The sequence below is a fragment of the Lipotes vexillifer genome, unplaced genomic scaffold, assembly GCF_000442215.2.
Source record: "Lipotes vexillifer unplaced genomic scaffold, Lipotes_vexillifer_v1.1 scaffold269, whole genome shotgun sequence".
NCBI lineage: Eukaryota > Metazoa > Chordata > Mammalia > Artiodactyla > Lipotidae > Lipotes > Lipotes vexillifer.
The window spans coordinates 51,737-72,973 of record NW_006799885.1 but is presented as its reverse complement, the minus strand read 5'-3'; the positions used below and the strand labels follow the sequence as shown (position 1 = coordinate 72,973).

Here is a 21,237-nt window from a genome sequence, read left to right as displayed (position 1 = left end):
CGCTGAGCTTGCGCGTCCGGCAACGGGAAAGCCACGACAGTGAGAGGCCCACATATCGCAAAAACAAAAAAAAAAAAAAAAAAAAAAATGTTCACAGTTGGTTAGAAGTTCGATTTGCCACTGATGGAATAAGGTGTCCCCCCACCCTTGTCTACTCCCTGCTCCTGCCCTCTCCCTCTCCTCCCCCTCCTTCCCCCCTCTCCGCCACTCAACCAGTGTTACCAGTTCCATGGGCATCCCTCCAGAGATACTGTATGCACAGACAAGTGAAAACGCATCTGTATATCTGCGTGTATCCATATTTATTTTTGGAACATTTATTCTTGAACAGCCCTCCACTTGAAAGGATAAAGAACCTCCTTTCAAGCTGATAATTGAAGTAGGGAAACGAAGTTAAGAGTCTCTTCCCTGCATGGTTGCAAATGGCAAGTTTTCCTACCCTGTGGAATCAAAACGTTACATCCTTCTTGATTTAACAAGATAAAGAGGACATTGGATATAGAGGATCCTTTTGACAGGGTAGACACTGAGGCCCCAAAGCGTGGTTCACACTGGAGCTTATTACCGCATTCAGCAGGCCATTTTATCTCCACATAGAGACATGATCATTTAAGCATGTGGGCCAAATATGTGGGTGCCCAGAATCAACAACCAATTCTCTTTTACATATTTTTATATGCTTTGTTAGCTGACTGCCTCCAAATTACACTGAAGGGGAATTAGAAGCCTTAGTTGAGGAGTCAGTGGTGTAAGACACCTTACTCTAGCTGAGCAGATAGAGCAAAGAATTTCAGAAGAATGACAGTTGCTTCCACTTCCCTTCTTTCAATCGTTCCCATTGCCCCCCACACATGAACCTAGTCAAATCATATTTAGCTCTTCCACATTCCATCAATTAGGGCAAAAATGATTGGGTTAAAAGGACATACTTCTGATTATCCTGGTGCCTAAGTAATATGGTTATGTTATCTATAAGTAACACAGAGAGAGAAGCAGACACAGTCACTCCCCATAAGCAGTGATTCTGACATCATTTGACACGCACGGATGGTTAGTAGGCTTAGTCTAGGTATCAGAGTTTGCCATTTTGGCTAAACCTTTACTTTGGAAGAGGAAAGAGGTGTGCCATTCCATTTGAAAGCCTTTGGACACTCGCTTTTTACCCACGGTTACCCGCCAGACCAGTATTTGGGATTTGACGTTTTTCAGTGCTCTGTTCTCCTGGAGATACTGCTGGTTTCCCTAACAGTAGATATAGTTCTGTGAGTTGGGTCTTGACAGGTGAAGGGCTTTCCCATTGGCCTTTATAGGTTTTGGGTATGTGTACGCTTTTTAAATGAGAAATGTCGATCTCTAGGAGTTTCACCTGACATTGTGTCCTGTGAGATTAGACTGTGACCACATTTTCATCTCAGACAACACCGACAGGACCTTGAGGCAAATCATATGCTCGTACACTGTTGAAATCAGAATATGACGGCATTCCAATAGGAGGAGCATTTGTGAGTTCCCATATTAAGATTAAATGCAAGAATCTTTGTTCATGCAACGTTAAGGTTACAAATGTGCGTATGCCAAAACTGGGAAACAGAAAATGAGATTATCGTGGTGACGTCTGTTCTCCACTGTAGTTCGTGTTCTATAGGACAGTGTACGGGTTGAAGACTGATTAGTTATGCAAAGCCGTTGGTAGGTAGTGTGATTAAGCACCTGAACTTCAGCCTCTGGGGAGGCAGGGGGAGGAGGTGAGGAGAGCACTGAGCTAAGACTGGTTCACTCCCAATCTGGATTTTACTGTATGACTCCAGGCAGGCAATTAGCTGGCCCACACCTCAGGTTCTCTATAAATCAGAAGCAGTAATAGAAGCCTTCTCCCAGTTCTCCCTGGTTCACAGAAGGAGAGGCCAAGATTCTTCTGAGGCAAAGTCTCCAAAGAAAGTTGAGCCTCCATCATCATAGTTTGAGGTAATAACTTTCTGTTATGGGGTAGGCAGTGGTGCAACATGGGACAGGCTAGGACTTCTCAGCCTTATCTATTTGCAAGTGGTTTACATTAATTTACATATATCATGCATCAATGCTTTTCTCTCCTTTGCCTATAATTAGTGAAATTTTAATCAAATCAACCAATATTTATTGATTGTCTATTATATTTAAGATCTATGTAAAACAAGAAGCTAGGAAGAGATGCTTTCAAAGATGACCAAGTCAGGGACTCCCCCGGAGGTTCAGTGATTTAGACTCCATGCTTCCAATGCAGGGGGCACAAGTTCGAGCCCTGGTCGGGGAACTAAGATCCCACATGTCGTGTGGCACGACCAAATAAAAAAAAAATTAAATTAAAGAATAAAATAAAAGATGACCAAGTCAGAATATATGAGAAAGATACATACATACAACCTTCAGTAATACAGGACATATAGTCAAAATATATTGCATTTCCACTATGGACTAAGGTTGTGCCTCCACACTTCCAAATTTATTATTTGATCTTCCTCTATTTTGATCTGTAACCAAAATATTGCATTGATATTTTTGTATTTAATTGATTTGATTTCCTTTTCAGTTTGAAAATGAAATGGAAGGAAAACATCTTTTTTTTTTTTAGATTTCTCCTCCTCTCACTCAGTTACTTTGGAGTTGTATCACTGAGTATTTTCTGTTCCTTAACATATCCTTAGGCTACTGGATATTTGCATTTTTGGTTTGTAAGCTGAAAATCCTCTATTTGCCCTAACCTTAAATGATTAAATAGAAGTGGTTTCGAGTTTTCATTTCGTTGTATTGATAATAGTAATGCCTTAACTTTCATATTCAAGTTCAATTCTTCAGACTCCTTGTCCATAGGATATGTGTTTAGAGTAGGATTAAACTTACATTAAACCTTCCATGCTGTAGCTACATTCTGTTCTTTAACAGGGACATGTGTGTTTAAGGCAGCTGATAAGGTTGTACTTTCATCTGAAACCGTAAAATGCAGCGACACTTGCCATCTAGGAAAGAGAAAAATTAAACACACAACTTTGGCCTCCTTAGGACCCAGTCCAAAATCCGCTATCAGCCTTTTTCTACTTTGACACAGAGATTAAAGATCCTTCACAAAAAAGGGGTGTCGCATCCCATGGACACACCGAGTGTTACGTGCAGTATGAGGAAAGCCAGTGTACATATTCTTCCGGGTTGGGGATCCTGGGTTCAGATCTCAGCTGCACCTCTTACCAGCTGTGTGAGAACAGGCTGATTCCTTAAGCGTCTTGAGCATTGATTTTTCTCATCGGTACAATAAGGAGAACAGTGAGACCAACCTTAATGTGTTGCTTTGAGGATTAAATGATATAATATAAGTAAAGGACTTAGCCACGGTGCCTAGAACAACATAAGTGCTAAGTAAATCTTAACTGGTTGTCTGTAAAATTCCTCTTTCAGCTACATCTAAATCCACAGGTTTCTCCCCCATTAAAGAAAGTACATGGATGTTCAAATAATTGACAATAATATTATTGTGGAGATGGCCTGTTTTATTTATTTTAAAAATAAAATGTTTGCCATCTGTGTTACTTATTATTGTTGTTAACAAATTATCAGTGTTGCCAATCATTCAGACACACTTTCATAGGAAAATATTAACAAGGTATGTCCCAAACCCATGTTGGTGTGCCCTACCTGGGGAAAAATAATTAAAGAAACCAACAAGCAGACGTCTTCATCATATAAAAACATACAGCTCTGCTTAATCAAATAGACAGTACTTCTGGGTCCAGGAGAAAAATATTTGTGATGAGTGTTGCCTTCAGATGTTAAATCTACCATCAACTATTGCACATTTTATAATGTGCTAAAAACCCAAGGTCAAGAGAATGGCAAACTGGAAGCGTGGTATTTTCTGTTAATACAGAATTCAATAGATTAGGAAGCAGAGAGAGAAGACTGAAAATTTGAAACTGGATGTAGTCACTCAAGAATACTGCAGTGTCTGGGAGCTGATAAGGGCTTTAAGGAAATTTAGAAATCTTTAAAGGAATGGATGATATGATCAAGGCTTGTCCATAAGAAAAGAGAACTAGAATAATTGAGAATACCAGTGGATTCCAATTCAGTGAAGGGAACTACAGAATCCCTAGGGGCTTACTTGAATAATATTTGGAAATGACTGTGACTTGAATTTTAAAAGAAACATATTAAATATTTTAAAAATACTCTACAGGTGTGGTGCATAGCACATCATATAATATTAGAAGTAAATGAACATCAACATTTTTAGTATTTTAGAAGTTAGTTTAGAAGGTCTGAATTTTCACAGTCTAGAATATTTTATAAAGTTTAAATTTTTTAACAATGGTGATTTGCTTTTAGTTTATTCATCCCCTCCTTCATTCAATAAATAAATATGGAGCACCGAGTTCAGCAATTTACAAGGGGAAAAAGAGTGAATTCTCCCATTTGCCCAAGGAGTGGTAGTGTTTTCTCTCAAGGTGTTTTCATATGTGCCCATACTTTATAATAATTTGTAGAAGAAAATTTTTTTGATTTAAAGATTCACCATCACCTAATACAGTCATGGGGTAGCTCCACACTTGAATGCCTGTTCTTTTATTTCGCTGGGAAAAGTTGAAAGAACAGTCATTAGAGGGGCTTATTCTAGGACCAATGAAAGCTGACCTGAAAGGATTTAATAAAAATTTACATAACTGGTGCTCAGATTTTTGATATCCAGCAACCCATCAGCAGTAAAGACCTAGGAGGAGACCCGAGAGGAATCAGGCAAGAGAAGGGAGTTGGCGGGCTCCGAATTCCACCATTCTCTCTCCATCTAGGTCCTGGGGTAGGCATTTGGGTCGCCCCAGTAAAGCCCTCTTTAAATTTATGCAATCACGGATGCTTCTTCTTCATGGCTGGTGAATATAGGAAAATTTAAATTGGAACAAATCGAGATTGTAGCAGATAAATTTGTCTTTGGTGAGATAAATCAGAACCCTTGGATTTTCTTCTTTGAACTTGTACAGTAGTATCACGTAACGAATGGTTATGGGTTTGGGCTTTGGAGTCAGACTTGGGTTTGGGATAGACTGTCACTTACCAGTTGCATGACCTTGAATTCATTGTTCAGCCTCCCTGAGCCTGATAACGTCTTTCTTTGTAAAATGGGAATGGTAACAGTAGTATCTAACCATAGTGCCATTATACGTTTCAATATAATATGTGTACATGCATAATAGAGTGCCTGGCACAATGGTAAATCCTCCGTACCTGTAGCCTATGGTTTTAATTATGCATTATCTCCTTAATATACTTTTTAAAATTAAATTTTATTGGAGTATGGCTGCTTTACAATGTTGTGTTAGCCTCCACTGCACAACAGAATGAATCAGCCATACACATACAGATATCCCCTCCCTTCTGAACGTCCCTCCCATTTAGGTCACCACAGTGCTTTGCTGTACAGTATGTTCCCATCAGTTGACTATTTTATATATAGTATCAATAATGTATATGTGTCAATCCCAGTCTCCCAATTCCTCCCTCCCCAGCCCTTTCCCCCTTGGTATCCATACATTTGTTCTCTATGTCTTGGTCTCTATTTCTGCTTTGCAAATAAAATCATCTATACCATTTTTCTAGATTCCACATATATGCGTTATTATACGATACTTGCTTTTCTCTTTCTGACTTAGTTCAGTCTGTATGACACTCCCTAGGTCCATCCATGACTCTACAAATGACCCAATTTCATTCCTTTTTATGGCTGAGTAATATTCCATTGTATATGTATACCACATCTTCTTTATCCATTCCTCTGTTGATGGACATTTAGGTTGCTTCCATGTCCTGGCTATTGTAAATAGTGCTGCAGTGAACATTGGGGTGCATGTGTTTTTTTGAATTATGGTTTTCTCAGGGTATATGACCAGTAGTGGGATTGCTGGGTCATATGATAGTTCTATTTGTAGTTTTTTAAGGAACCTCCATACTGTTTTCCATAGTGGCTGTATCAATTTACATTCCCACCAACAGTGCAAGAGGGTTCCCTTTTCTCCACACCCTCTCCAGCATTTATTGTTTGTAGAACTTTTGATGATGGCCATTCTGACTGGTGTGAGGCGGTACCTCACTGTAGTTTTGATTTGCATTTCTCTAATGATTAGTGATGTTGAGCATTCTTTCATGTATTTGTTGGCCATCTGTATGTCTTCTTTGGAGAAATGTCTATTTAGGTCTTCTGCCCATTTTTTGATTGCTTTGTTTGTTTTTCTGATATTGAGCTGTATGAGCTGCTTGTATCTTTTGGAGATTAATCCTTTGTCAGTTGCTTCGTTTGCAAATATTTTCTCCCATTCTGAGGGTTGTCTAAATGGAATCCAAATTGGCAAAGAAGAAGTAAAACTGTCACTGTTTTCAGATGACATGATGCTATACATAGAAAATCCTAAAGATGCCACCAGAAAACTACTAGAGCTAATTGATGAATTTGGTAAAGTTGCAGGATACAGTATTAATACACAGAAATCTCTTGCATTCCTATACACTAACAGTGCAAGATCAGAAAGAGAAATTAAGGAAACAATCCCATTTACCATTGCAGCAAAAAGTATAAAATACCTAGGAATAAACCTACCTAAGGAGGCAAAAGACCTGTATGCAGAAGACTATAAGATACTGATGAAAGAAATCAAAGATGACACAAACAGGTGGAGAGATATACTATGTACTTGGATTGGAAGAATCAATATTGTGAAAATGACTATACTACCCAAAGCAATCTACAGATTCAGTGCAATCTGTATCAAATTACCAGTGGCATTTTTCACACAGAACTAGAACAAAAAATGTTACAGTTTGTATGGAAACACAAAAGACGTCAAATAGCAAAAGCAATCTTGAGGAAAAAAAAAAAGGAGCTGGAGGAATCAGGCCTCCCTGACTTCAGACTATACTACAAAGCTACAGTAATCCAGAAAGTATGGTACTGGCACAAAAACAGAAATATAGATCAGTGGAACAGGATAGAAAGCCCAGAGATAAACCCACACACCTATGGTCACCTAATGTATGACAAAGGAGGCCAGAATATACAGTGGAGCAAAGACAGCCTCTTCAATAAGTGACGCCGGGGAAAACTGGACAGCTACATGTAAAAGAATGAAATTAGAACACTCCCTAACACCATACACAAAAATAAATTCAAAATGGATTAAAGATCTAAATGTAAGACCAGACACTCTAAAACTCTTAGAGGAAAACATAGGCTGAGCACTCTTTGACATAAATCACAGCAACATCTTTTTTGACCCACCTCCTAGAATAATGAAAATTAAAACAAAAATAAACAAATGGGACCTAATTAAACTTAAATCTTTAATATATTTTTAAGAAACTCTGATATTGTTTTGCATAATGGAGATATGCTGCCCAAATGGGGTGAATCTCATTGGCCAGAACTATGTTTCAGGGCAAGGCCCTAGCAGCAGTGGAAGTTGGGAAGGGAAGTGCGTGATTTTTAACAAGGCACAGTGCTACCCTAAAGAAAAAAGTTGTCGCTCTGTTGGATATTGAGTAAGTAGTCAGCAGTGTCTGCCACAAAGACATAAGAATGACACAGCTCCCAGGCCTAATGGTTTTCTAACAAAGATTTATAAATGTTCTCAACATTGGGACATTCTGAGGGCATTTGCTAAGACTTTAAATCTTACCATCATCATTAAGAAGAGAAGTGGTTACTGGTGTATGTAAGTGGCAAGATAATAACCAAAGCCCTGTAGATGTCACTCCTGAATCAATATTGTCAGTTTGCTTCCCTGTTGGCAATGTAAAGTTTGGTTGCCATTTAGTTCACCAATCGTGATCTTGGTGACGTGACTGTCTCATTTATTCAGTAAGCATTTATTGAAGGTCCACTGATCTTGGAAACACAGGTAGAGGGAAAATATAGAAGCAACATCCAAATTCCCAATGGATTTCTTGTTAAGTTGAAGTTATACAGAGATGACAGACATCTATTGGCTAAATTCTGCCAGTGACTCTCTGTTTGGATGCTTAGAGAAGTTCCCTAAGATGCTCATGTGATCAGCCTCACTGGAATTAGGGGTACCAAGTCCTAGCCATTTTCCATTACCAGAGGAATCCAGGTTCTGTTTTCTTCTATTGATTTTAAATGAAAAAAAGCAGGTGTAGAAAACACTTATGGTTCTTTACCAAATTAAAAGTCCATTAGTAAGGATTCTTTGAGGCTAACTCTTGCCCAGAATTATGCAAAAAATGCCATAAGACTTTTCTAAGTTGATCCCAGGATGTTTACTAATAACCAATTCCACAAACCCATGTTGGTTGTAGACGTTGGCATAAGTCTTATGGTTGAGAGGAGCTTGAGTGAGACTGTGGGGCAGTTACTTCCATTCTCTGGACCTTGGTTTCCTTATATGTATTGAATAAGAAGAGAACATTGAACAAGATAATTGTTAAGGTTCCTCCCTGAAGTGAGATTTGGGGCAGGATGGAGTTGTAGTTACTCTGGAGACCTTGATTCTGTTACTCAACCCTGTGTAAGTTTTAAGTTGTGGGGTGCATTGCAGTGAGAGAGGTCCTCGAATTTTATGCCTTGGTTTCATCTTCATGGAAGGGAAGCAGTTAGGGTTAAAGAAAGATGAGTCCTCTCCTGGATCCAATGTTCTGTCAAGTAGAGTTTAATAGAGTTCCCTCCCAGATTCTACCAGATGGATTTATTTCATGAAAATTTTTGGAGAAATACTTCTTGGACCTATGCATGGACTTTAATGCTTAAGTTTGTTAAGCATTAAAGTTTGAAATGAGGCCAAAAAGATCAAGGCTGTGAACTCTTTTATGCCTAGAAATCTCTACCCACTATTTTTAATTGAGCACAGATTGACTCTTACTAAATTCTGCTATCTTAGCTGTTCCTTGATCTGACATCTTAACCAGCAGAAAATCCTATATTTTGGCAGAGTGTTTGGAATGGTCTTTAAAGGGGAATTTGGTTGCACTAAGACCTGCAGAGAGGTGGTCATAGGGAACCTAAGAGTTGTGTTAGGACCTGCCATATTACCCTAAGTTGAAGTGACCCTTAAAAAGAAAAGGAATTTGTAAAGGATATAGAACCGCAAACACTAGAGCAAAAATATTAACCCCCAAAGTGTCCTAAACCACAGCTGACTCCTTAACTCACAAGCAGCCCTCAGAGGGCGGCAGCTTGTCTTAAGCCCCAGAAACCGAAGGACAGAGCCAGCAGGGAAAGGACTAACCAAAAAAATCACATGCCCTGCCTGGAAATGATTGGATAGGTTTTAACCCGATAGAAGAGTACTGACTCTAAATGCCGAGGATTTCAGAAGTTCATTTGCGATATGCCTCGAAACTCTCCAGGCTTGATGATGAAAGAAAGAAAGACTCAAAATACCATCTGTCATAATGGAAAACCCATGTGGCCCCAGAGCCTCTTCCTCATTGAGCAGCTGATGCAGATTTAGTCAATCTGGACAGTTATTTATGTGTTGAGGTCACATTTTGGCCAATCTTTTGCTTATGGCTTTAACCAAATAAAGCCTTCTCTTTCCACATTTCTCTTGCCAAAGTCAGGTTGAGAGATGATTCTTTGAGAGGATTATTTTGGCAGGAGATACCGGGATCTTCTCACACAGCAAAACACAGCGACAAAGCCAGATGATACACCAGTCAGGGAGCTAAAAGATGTTAAAACCGGAAGAAGCAAATTGAAGTCCTTTCCTTTGCCCCTCGTTTTGTTTGTTTGTTTGTTTGACAAAAATGTTCCCCAAATGTCAATGAAAGGCCCAAGGGAACTTTCTATAGTAATAACTAGTTTACCTCAGAGGGTAAACTAGTTATTTGGCTTTTAGGATTTTCCCGTTTGATCTTCCTCTTGTTCCTTCTTTATTCTACTTCGTGACATATTACAGTTTCTAATTTCTCTGTTGCTGGAAATACTCTAGGCTAACACCTTCAAGAAGAGAGACGGAAAGAAATCCTGGTGTCTGTGAATTTTTGCTAAATCTACACGTGTCCACTTGTAACCAAGAAATTAAACTCAGGGCCAAAACACAAGAGGAGAAAGAAAAGTCCCTTCCTTGTTTGTGGGCACCTTTGGCAGTGATCCCATATGGCTTGGAGGAGCTTCAGTGAGACCCATGGTCTGCTCTCTCCTCTCCCAGCATCACTAGCCAGGTTACCTGGGCAATCAATTCAGTCCTCTGGGTCTCACTTCCCTTATACGTAGGAAGAGAACATTGAACAAGACGATCCTTCCGGTTCCTCCCTGAACTAAGGTTTGGGGCAGGAGGGAGCCTTAGTGACTCTGGAAACCTTGATTCTATTATTCAACCCTGTACAGGTTGTGGGGTGCACTGAGGTGGAAGAGGTCCTGGAATTTTATACCTCGGTTTCATCCTTATGGAAATGAAGGAGTTGGATTCAAAAAAAAGCTGAGTCCTCTACTGGATGCAATGTTCTGTCACGTAGAGTTTGATGGAGCTCCCTCTGCAAATGTACCAGATGGGTTTCTTTCATGGAAGTTTTTGGAGAAATACTTGATGGATGGGTTTCATCTTCCCAGGATCTGTGCATGAAATGAGACCTTTCCCCTTGGATGACTAGGTCACAAGAGGAGGAGTTTGGCATCCTGTCTCTTGGCTATTGGGCCTCACCACTATGAATGAGGGGCCTCAGTTCACCAAAAAGGGGAGGAGCTAAGAGCCTTGCATTGGGACCACTAAGATGAGGTGACTTTCCAAATGCCCTGTTCCCATATTCCCGACTGTACTGTAAGGGATAAAAGTGCTTGCACCTGGGGCTTCCCTGGTGGTGCAGTGGTTGAGGCCTCGCTTAAATCTTCTTCAGCCAGGTCATCTTGTCATTTTCAGTGACTTCAACATCCACAAGGAGGGACCATCAAAATCCTATGTTTACAAAAAAAAAAAAAAAAAAAAAAAAAATTGCATATAATATAGAAGATATGTAAATAAATAATATAACAGGTAAAGTGGTGCAATAGAGTATTCATAAAAGTGCTTTGGGACAGAGAAGGGGAAATGACTCATTACCTGGGGAACTGGGGAAGGCTTTACCAAGGAGATGCAGTCTGAGATAGCGCTTGAAAATGAGCTGGAGTCTGTGTGCAGAAAGAGGTGCCAAGGTGGGGAGTAGCTGCTGGCGTGGGGGGGGGGTGGTGGCATAGTTGGTTCAAAAGCAGTGACGTCTCCAAAGGCACTAGCTTGTTCCCGAAAAGGCGAGTCGCTCACTCCGCGGAGCCCTTGGATGGTGGGAGGTGAAGTGGGGAGCTGAAGTGGGGAGATGGTTGGAGCCAGAGTATGAAGGACCTCAGGCTCCATGCACAGGAGTTTGGCCTGGGGAAGCCATTAGAACACAGGGCGAGACATAACCTGATCTGGGCCTCAGAAAGATCATTCTGGAACCCATGAGGAGGGGCTGTTGGAACTGAGAGAGGGGCTGTTGGAATGGTACCCATGAGGCTCTTTAGGAGGTTTTTGCAACAGTCCTGGTGAGTGATGATGACTCAGTTAAGGCAGTGGGATTCCAGAAAGATCTTTGAGGTCTTTGTGGTTTTTTGTTGTTGTTGCTGTTGTTTTTGGTTTCCAAAGTTTATCAAAAATCAAAGAACAGGAAAACTTTACATTAAAATATGGCAATTTTAGCTTTCACAGTGTCCACACACACAGAAATCAAATCGTGATATCTTTTTGTTAAACCTGTAGCATGTGACCACAGAGGTAACCAGGCCAATTCATTCGGTTCTTCCGAGAAGGAGATGGAGAACAGTACCTGTGACTATGAATTGAGCTTTAAGATGCACACCCTGGGGACACTCGCCACTGTCCGTGCAGTGATTTGCTTAATGTAGGGTTAGTCTGTATTGCTAACGTGTAGCGATTAGTACAGGCCTACGCATCTGTTTTTATAAACATCAATAGGTTCACAATTTAAACAGTTTTCAATATTTTTGGCAACTTTCGATCCTCAAGAGCTGCAGACAGAGTGTGCTGCTGTCTTCCAGAATGCTTCCTGGAGAGCCGGTGTCCCAGCTGGCAGCCCTCCACGGTGATGGGGCCAGTCCAGCTTCCACAAGGCAGGCTGTGGTCGTTCTAAAGCCTGGCCTTGCTGGGTGTCCATCACATTCAGATATCACTCTGGAACCAGATGGACAGCTTTTGGTGGTACATACACAGAGACAGGAAGAATCAAAAAATTCTGTGTTTTTCTCCCATGGCATGTGGCTGACACCATCTCCAGGAAATGTGGGAGAACGTAGCATCTGCTGAGCTCCGGGAAAAGAAGAGCAGGGCTTTTACTTTAGTACTTGTTTAGGCAAAGTGGTAATTCCCCTCTCGCCCCTGCACCTCCACCTCCAGCCTCACCCCGCTGTGATTTCAAGGTTGTGTTCTGGGATGAGGCTCCTATGGCCAGGTTGCCTTGCTCCTGCATGTGAAATGACAACGGGCGGCCGTAGCACATGCAGACAGCAAGCGGGGTGAGGCTTGGGTCCAGGCCCCAGGGGTGTGGCTGACCAAGCCTGGCCGCCCCCGTGGTGCCTCTCCTGCCTCCGCGGCTGCAGGTGGGCCTTCTGCCTGCCCGCAGCACAGCCTTCATGGTTCGAACCATTTTCTAGGCCAGTGGAGGGAATTGGACTTTTCATGATGCTTCAACGTCTCAAGCGTGTGACTAATATTATTAAGAGATGTCTTTCTTTTTAATTGCATCTGCTTGTTCAGTCTGTGACCCAATTAGTTCATTCTTGTTGTGAATGTATTGGAAGACCCTGTAACCTCTTGATCTCTCCTTGTAATTATTACTATCATCCTCCTTTGAAGCACTGTTTTGATTAACACACTTCAAAGGAGCTGCTAAAATACCCTCTTGCTCCACGCGGTGGAAATGCCCATGGCTTGGACTCAAGGGCGGTCGTCTGAGAGTGGTTCCTGTCCACACATCTCAGAGCGCCGTACCTCCCTTTTCACCTTCCTTCCCCCAGAATTCCGCCCCTTCCCCTGAAGAGGTTTGTAGTCACACATTCCTACTCTAATAAGAAGACTAGCTCTTCTCTCTGAGGCCCAAAAAGCTACATTTAACAAACACAGGTAAATCAATAAATGTGCCTTATCAGTGTTAGGATTGCTGGCAGGTGCCTCACAGCAAACATTGTTGCAATTTCACCATCAATCCCCCACCCCATTCCAAACATACATTTGTATTTACTTCTTTCCTGAGATCACACTATCTGGCAAGTCTGAATTCAAATTAAAATTGATCCAGTTGACTCACCCAGATCCAGGTGGAAGCCTGTATTTGTATATGGGAAGAGTTTTAACCAAATTGTGTGAAATCAAGTTCTTTGTTCTGATGCTGTCTCTGCCCAGTGGTCTGAATGTTTTCATCTGCTTGGTTTTTATGAAAAGTTCTTTCCATGTGGTATCCGGTTCTATAAAGCGCTACCGTGCTGTAGGAACATTCACAAGAATTTACTGAGGTAAAGGACAAGATATTGACTCAGTAAATTATTTGTCTTGCTCTTCAGAGTTGAGGCCAAAAGCCCTATTAGTGGCCCAGACAAGTGTCCTCGTGGAAGTGTCCCCTTCCCTCTTTTTGGTAGTCTGTCATCTCTCTCCTTATCTTACTGTAGAAGGAATGTTTGTAGAATCCATTACAGTTCAGTGAGAAGAAATAAGGGTGAGAAAATTAAAGGTAACTCAATGAATGGTGACAAGAAAATAAAAACTTTTTAAGATGACAGGAGAAGGTATTAACGCCCACTTAGGTCATTCATGGCTGTGAATTAGGTACAGAAGACCTTGTGGTTCTCGTCATTTTCCCTAATATGATGAGACTTCGGGGGAAATTCTGGTTGTGTACTCTTGCATTAGGGAGTTTTATGTGGAGTAGTGTCTGAGTTCATTCAGGCTGCTGTAACAAAATACCACAGACTGGGTAGCTTATAAACAACAAAAATGTATTGCCCACAGTTCTAGAGGCTGAAAGCCCTAGATCAGGGTGCCAGCGTGGTCGGGTGAGGGCCCTCTTCCAGGACACAAATTGCCTACACCTTGCTGTGTCCTCACGGGGCAAAGGGGCTAGGGAGCCCCATGAGGCCTCTTTTTTAAGGGCACTAATTCCACTCATGAGGATCCACCCTCATGACCTAATCACCTCGCAGAAACCAGACCTCTAAAAACCACAGCCTTGAGCACTAGGGTCTCGATATATGAATTCAGGGGGATACACACATTCAGACCATAGCCAGCAGTATGCAGTTGTCATCCCTGTGTCTGTGTAACATTAAGTTCCTCATTAAGGATTCTGCACAACCCAGAAAATGGGGCAAAGCCTGTTTTCATAAAGGGCAGTGAAAGTGTATTTCCTTTCAAGAGATGGAACCATCTATTTTTACATCAGAATCTGAGCTTCGGCCCTCTTGATTTACTGTCTGGTGGCGAGAGTCTGCATTTCTGGAATTTTAACATGCAACTCAACCATTCACTCATTCAGCACCTATTTATGGAGTGCCAACTGTATACTGAGCACAGTGCTAAACCAAGCTGTCAACCTGCTGGAGGGTTAGGTCCACTAACCTTTAGTGAGGAAGGAGAGAAACCACGGGAGACTTGACTAAAATTGAAATCCATGTGCCACCACAACTTTCAAGAATGGCCTTCTTAGAGACAGGAGCTGAGTGTGAAGACCAGAGGTTACTTGGACTTATCAATATTTGCAGTTTACCAGCCACATTCTTCAGAAGGAAGTCTTTGCTTAAGCCCTGAATGTTGACTAAACTGAAATGTGTTCACGTTGCCTTGTTTATTCCTCACGCTGCTTTGTTCTTTTGGCCCAGAAACAGAAAAGATAGTCCTCGAGGCAGGAAATGGGTTGCCCTCTTGGAAATTCAACGACCAGCTTTTTCCCTGTGACGTGTGTGGGAAAGTATTTGGCCGACAGCAGACATTGTCCCGACATCTGTCTCTGCACACAGGTGAGTCAGAATCTCCCTGCCGGGCCTTCCCTCCCTGGACCACCAGCTTCTCCATGATCAGGAAGCTGTGTCTCTAAGAGAATTAAACCAGGAAGTGGTAGAAATGTTTTTATCCGGACCTTTTCAAGCCATTTTACCTGGCATGTTCAAATAAGGCTCTGGAAAGCGTTTTTTATTTGTATTGAAAGGATCCATTGAGTTCAAGGATGATTGATGAGAAAAGATACACATTTTTAGGTGTGTTCAGGTAAAATTTCTGAACTCTAAGGAGTTTATTGCTGTCACCTTGAGGGTGCAGGGCATGGGGCTGCACCCCATCTTATTGGATTCATCTCACTGCGGTAGGTGGAAGCAGAGGGATGAAGAGCACCTTGGTGGAGAAACAGTCTGTCTTTATTTACATATAATAATGGAGAAATATGGTTGATTCTGAGTGTTGGCAAGCGGAAACCCGAATAAACAGTAACTCAATCAATGCAGCAATAATAAGCAAGGACAATAAGAAGTGAGGTAAAGTCAATCGCAAACAAAAAGCAAGATGGAAAATAAAAAATGAACTATTTCAAGTTTTACACTGTAGATCAGCCTTGTTAAAAATTCAAATGTGTCTTATTTACAGGAAACACAAAACAAAGTGGTAAAGAAAATAAAAGTTTTGTATCTCACACAAAATTTTAAAAAGACAGTATTAGTATGGCAAGATTAATTTCTCTTTTTATATATATATATTTTTAATATTTTTAATCTTAACTGTTAAACCACTAAAGACAAAATTTAGTCATATACTTAACCACAAAGAAAACTTTCACATGTTAAAAAAAGTAGAGGGGCTTCCCTGGTGGCGCAGTGGTTGAGAGTCCGCCTGCCGATGCAGGGGACACGGGTTCGCGCCCCGGTCCGGGAAGATCCCACATGCCGCGGAGCGGCTGGGCCCGTGAGCCATGGCCGCTGAGCCTGCACATCCGGAGTCTGTGCTCTGCAACGTGAGAGGCCCGCGTATCGCAAAAAAAATAATAATAATAAATAAATAAATAAAAAGTAGAGGTTCTATAAGCCACATTCTCTGAGCATACTTAAATGAAATTTAAAATAACCAAGGATCCATAAAATGTCCTACCTAATTGTATCAAAGGAAAGGATCACAAATTCCAGACATCTAGGAGGAATGAAAGGGGAAGATTCATCCTTAACCTGGAATGAATAGCTACAGCTCTGGTCTGGTAGCCTGTGCTCCGCAACGGGAGAAGCCACAACAGTGAGAGGCCCACGTACAGCAAAAAAAAAAAAAAAAAGGAAAAGGAGGCTGAAATATTCAAAATTAGCAATGAAAAGGAAGCCTAATTCTTTGTTTATACAATGTTTAAAGATTACTTTCCATTTACAGTTATTACCAAATATTGGCTGTATTCCCTCTGCTGTACAATACATCCCTGAGCCCATCTTACACCCAGCAGCTTGCACCTCCCCCTCCCCCTCCCCCTCCCCCTCCCCATATTGCCCCTCCCCGCCTACACTGGTAACCACTAGTTTGCTCTCTATATCTGTGAGCCTGCTTCTTTTCTGATATATTCAGTAGTTTGTTGTATTTTTTAGAGTCCACATATAAGTGATATCATACAGTATTTGTCTTTCTTTGTCTGACTTATTTCACTAAGCATAATGCCCTCCAAGTCTACCCATGTGGCTGCAAAATGGCAAGATTTCATTCTTTTTTATGGCTGAGTAGTATTCCATTGTATATATGTATGACATCTTCTTTATCCATTCACCTGCTGATGGACATTTAGGTTGGGAAGCCTTATTCTTAATACAGATGCTGTTAAAGAATTATTGGAGAATAAGGGCAACTCTATGGCAAAAAAAAAAGGAAAAAAAAAAAAAAAAAAAACTGAAAACTTTAGAAGACATAGATAATTTAAGCAAAATTTCCAAAATTAACCCAACCTGGGTCGGGGGAGGTGGTGGTACTTAAGTAAATCAGTTACCAAAGGGGAATTTGGAAAGATGATGGAGATACTATTAATAAAAGCATCAGGTCCAGAAACTTTCCCAGCTGTGTTCTTTTTTTTTTTTTTTTTTTTTAATGTCAGCTCATTGGTTTTTTTTTTAATTTATTTATTTTTGGCTGTGTTGGGTCTTCATCTCTGTGGGAGGGCTTTCTCCAGTTGCGGCAAGCGGGGACCACTCTTCATCACAGTGCGCGGGCCTCTCACTATCGCGGCCTCTCTTGTTGTGGAGCACAGGCTGCAGACGCGCAGGCTCAGTAGTTGTGGCTCACAGGCCTAGTTGCTCCGCAGCATGTGGGATCTTCCCAGACCAGGGCTCAAACCCATGTCCCCTGCATCAGCAGGCAGATTCTCAACCACTGCGCCACCAGGGAAGCCCCCAGCTGGGTTCTTTTTAACTTGTTGAGACTAGGAAATTCTGATATTCTTAAACTTTTCCAAATGATAGAAAAAGAAAGCTCAACAATTCACTTTATAAAGAAATCATAACCTTAATACCAAAACTTACCAACCTCACTTATTAATACAAATGCACAAATTCTAAAGAAAAGACTCTCTTCTATCTGCACTCCTCCCCAACCCCGCGAAGCCCAGGCCACCAGCACCTCGGATGCTGGGGACCACCTATAATAATAATGATGCCTTACATTTTGTTGCAGACAAATTTTTTTCCACACTCTTTCCCGTGTAGATAAGACAGGTGTTTTCTTCAAGGTGAGCCCACTATTACAAATTCAGAAGTAAGGATAGAAAAGGAAGCTGTTCTTTCCTTCCTCTGCTACCATCTGTTACCTTGATCTGTACCTAAAAGCAAAGACTGCTCCTTTAATTTCCTTAATTAATCAAATGAATTCAGAATGCCACTCTGGAAACAGCCCTGAAACATCGTCAGTTTTATGAAAGGGTTTCTATTAAGAAATCAACTAAAGTTTTTTATTTTATCTATGTAGCATGAAAATTTCCAATTAAGTTATTTCATCTGGAGTCCCTTTAATGTCATTAGTGTTTATTTCTTGGCTAACTCAGGCCTGGAGCTTAGGAAAAATGAGGGGCTTCTCTTACACACCAGTCCTGGGAAGGCTGATCATATCCCCTTCCTCAGCTCAGCACCCACCCTGGACTGACACATGTCGGGGCTTGGACACACACACACACACACATAAATTATTCTTGTAGCCTGCATGGAGCTCACGTTATCAGGAAGAGGGGCCTATAGGTACCCAGGAAAAAGCAGATGGCCCAGTTGCCCCGGAACTTTCTTTCAGCTTTGAAAGTCTGAAAGCAGAAGCGACCTGCCATGTGAAGACTTTTTAGATATTTAAAATTCCAAAGTGTTCCCTTTGTCCCCATTGGAAATGAGATTTGAACCCTCCTTTCCTTGATACCCTTAAGTGGTCTTTGGCAAGGTGTTGGGATTTCATTTCTGAGAGTGGTTTGGGTTTTTTCCTGTCCCTTCTCCCCCAGAGGAAAGAAAATACAAATGCCACTTGTGCCCGTATGCTGCTAAGTGCCGCGCAAACCTGAACCAGCACCTGACCGTCCACTCGGTGAAGCTGGTGAGTACGGACACCGAGGACATCGTCAGCGCCGTCACCTCTGAAGGCAGTGATGGGAAGAAGCACCCTTATTATTACAGGTGAGCCGCCAGTGGAACCTGCTGGTCCAGGCTGCCCAGACTTTCTTGAACACTCCCTGCCCATCTGCTAGGGCACACATGACAAAGTGTCTTTTCTCAGTCACAGGGCTGAGCTTCCTTTTAATATCGGCTTTGCTTGGATTGAACCCTGTGTTGCACTGACTCCCTCCTGGCTTGGGTGGCCCTGGGAGAGTTAATTAAAAGGGTGGAGGTCTTCGAGGTGGCTTTGTGGAGCAGAGTCCAGAGAGTGGCAGGGCTCAGGGGTGATGAGCTGTGAGGTCTGGGCAGCTGGGAAGCTCCCACCTTTGTCACTGAGCACCTCGCTGCTTCCTGAGAATTATCCTAAGGAGAAATGAATCTGAGAACCCTGAGGGAATAGCCCTGGAAGTATTGCATACTTTCCCCTGGCTGTGCTATCCTTTAGTACCTGGAATGGTATGTTTCTCTTCCATATTCAACCGTGAATCAGTATTTGGTTTGTTTGCTATAAAGTCCCGAGTTTTCAGGCTTGCTATCGAATCCTGTCCGAGTTTATCAGCGCACCAGCTCTGCTGATATCTTGGCAAGGCTGCCCCGCATCTCTTTGCCCGAAGGAATCAGTTAGGTTAACGCACAGCATCTGGAATCTGTAATTTTTAATTAACTTTATGATTATTTAGCATAGTTATAGCATGAATGGGATTGATACATTATGCTGGCACTCAGCCTGTCTGGCACAGTGACCACTTCAGAGGTGTCCCAGAACGTGGAAGAATTTTCTAACGCAAAGCCTTTTGGTGGGAGGAAAACGCGTGTCGAGGTCCAGATTTCGGCGTGTACCGCGTGCAGCTGGGTAGCCTCCATTTAGAGGCTCACTCTTCTCTCGTCCCGTACAGCTGTCACGTGTGCGGATTTGAGACGGAGCTCAACGTCCAGTTTGTCAGCCACATGTCACTCCATGTGGACAAGGAGCAGTGGATGTTTTCCATCTGCTGTACGGCCTGCGACTTCGTCACCATGGAGGAGACGGAGATAAAGGTGCACATCGGCACCAAGCACACAGGTGACCCTCCCTGTCTGCCCTTCTCACCCGTCTCTCCTCCATCCCCCGCCGCCCCACCTGGCATGGGCGTCCTCATCGCCATGCGACGCTGACACTTCCTTCCCGAAGGAGGGAATTTCTCAGGGTAGCAGAGCCACATCCCTCTGTGTCCACAAGGCCACTGCCTGGCCCGGCTTATGCCTCGCCCATCTGACAGGTTCACCGGCTCAGGTGCGGTGGAGAGGCGAGGGCTGTTTGCTCGTTTCTCATCCTGATATCATCATTGTAGGTAACAGTCATGGAGCTTTTATGACGCGCCAGGCTTGCACCTTTGTGCCCCAGATCTCTTTTAAGTCTTAGAACAACCGTCTGGGGTCAGTACCATCATGGGCATACCATATAGGTGAGAGACTGAGGCTTAACAAAGGTCAGGTATTCTCTCCAAGGTCTACAACCAGGAAGTGACTCCAGATACTCAGACCAGAACACTTTCATGCTAGAGCCACACTCTGTGACCCTGCTGTTCTGACAGCCCCAGGCAACCCTGGGCGGAGGGCTGCCCCTTTCTGTTTTGCGGGGCCAGAGCCCTGTGCACCTAGTTCTTCAGGCTCTGCCTCTCTTCCCTGAAACTGCAGCCCTGACCCCCTCCAGAATGATGTATGGCGGCTCTGTTCAGGGGCAAAGAAAGCCAGATTCTCCTGAAACAACTCAGTGGCTCTCTAGCCTGCAGCCAGGACTTTGCCAGCACTTTTCCTTTCCTATAAAGCTCCGGCCATACTGGTTAACTTCATCCATTTCATGATGTTAACATTTGGACTTTACCACGCAATCGTCCTCTCCCAAGTAATGGTTACAAATGACACCAGCGTGGCGTCATTAAGTGACAGTGAAGAGGAGCTCCCCCTGCGTTTTGCTTTCACGTTGCTGACTGCCAGCCCTGGGCGGTGGATCAGCCCCTTGCATCCTCGGCCCTTGAAGGATTCGGGAAGGGGAATTTCCCTGACAGTTGTGCTGACAATGTGCACGTCCAATAAGTATCTCGCTGTGCTTTACTGGCCGCTTTGGCTCCATGGTGCCAGCAGCAATAAACGCTTGCTTTTGTCAGTAAGTGGAGCAGCTATGACTCGGAGGTCTGCAGAGAACCGTTATGCTGAGTGAGGAGGTGCCGTTTTTACAGTCACTTGTCTCACCATAACCATGTTAGCACTGTGGGCAGCAGGTGAGCTGGGAAACCCACATGGAGACAAATGAAATTCAGCATTTCTGGAGTGGCCAGTGGAGGGAAAGGCCAGCCTCTCTTCTATTTCCACTGGCTTTCAGATATTTTTTTTTCCTCTTGTCTGTTACACTTCCTTTCTTCTAACTCTCTCCACCCCACCTCAAGGAAACTATAGAAACCATATGGCTGGAAAGATGTTGGACTTAGGACCACTTTATTGTCATCACGGGAAACTTCACATTCACAAGCAACCGACGCAAAGTCACTGACCTCCTAATTGCCACAGGGAACACGGTGAAGATCTTGTTCCCTCTGAGATGGTGGGACCCCTGCTCTAGCTGGGAAGGACAT

At 42.7% G+C, this 21,237-nt stretch overlaps 1 protein-coding gene across 1 annotated transcript in view; it reads left to right on the top strand.

The window, feature by feature from the left end:
• The window catches only part of ZNF827 (zinc finger protein 827), a 184,060-nt gene that overhangs the window by 151,079 nt on the left and 11,744 nt on the right, over window positions 1-21,237 (top strand). Inside the window, exons 9-11 of the mRNA XM_007471998.1 lie at window positions 14,867-15,004; window positions 18,475-18,646; window positions 19,522-19,688. Coding sequence (XP_007472060.1) covers window positions 14,867-15,004; window positions 18,475-18,646; window positions 19,522-19,688 — 477 coding nt within the window. The remainder of the gene's footprint in view (window positions 1-14,866; window positions 15,005-18,474; window positions 18,647-19,521; window positions 19,689-21,237) is intronic.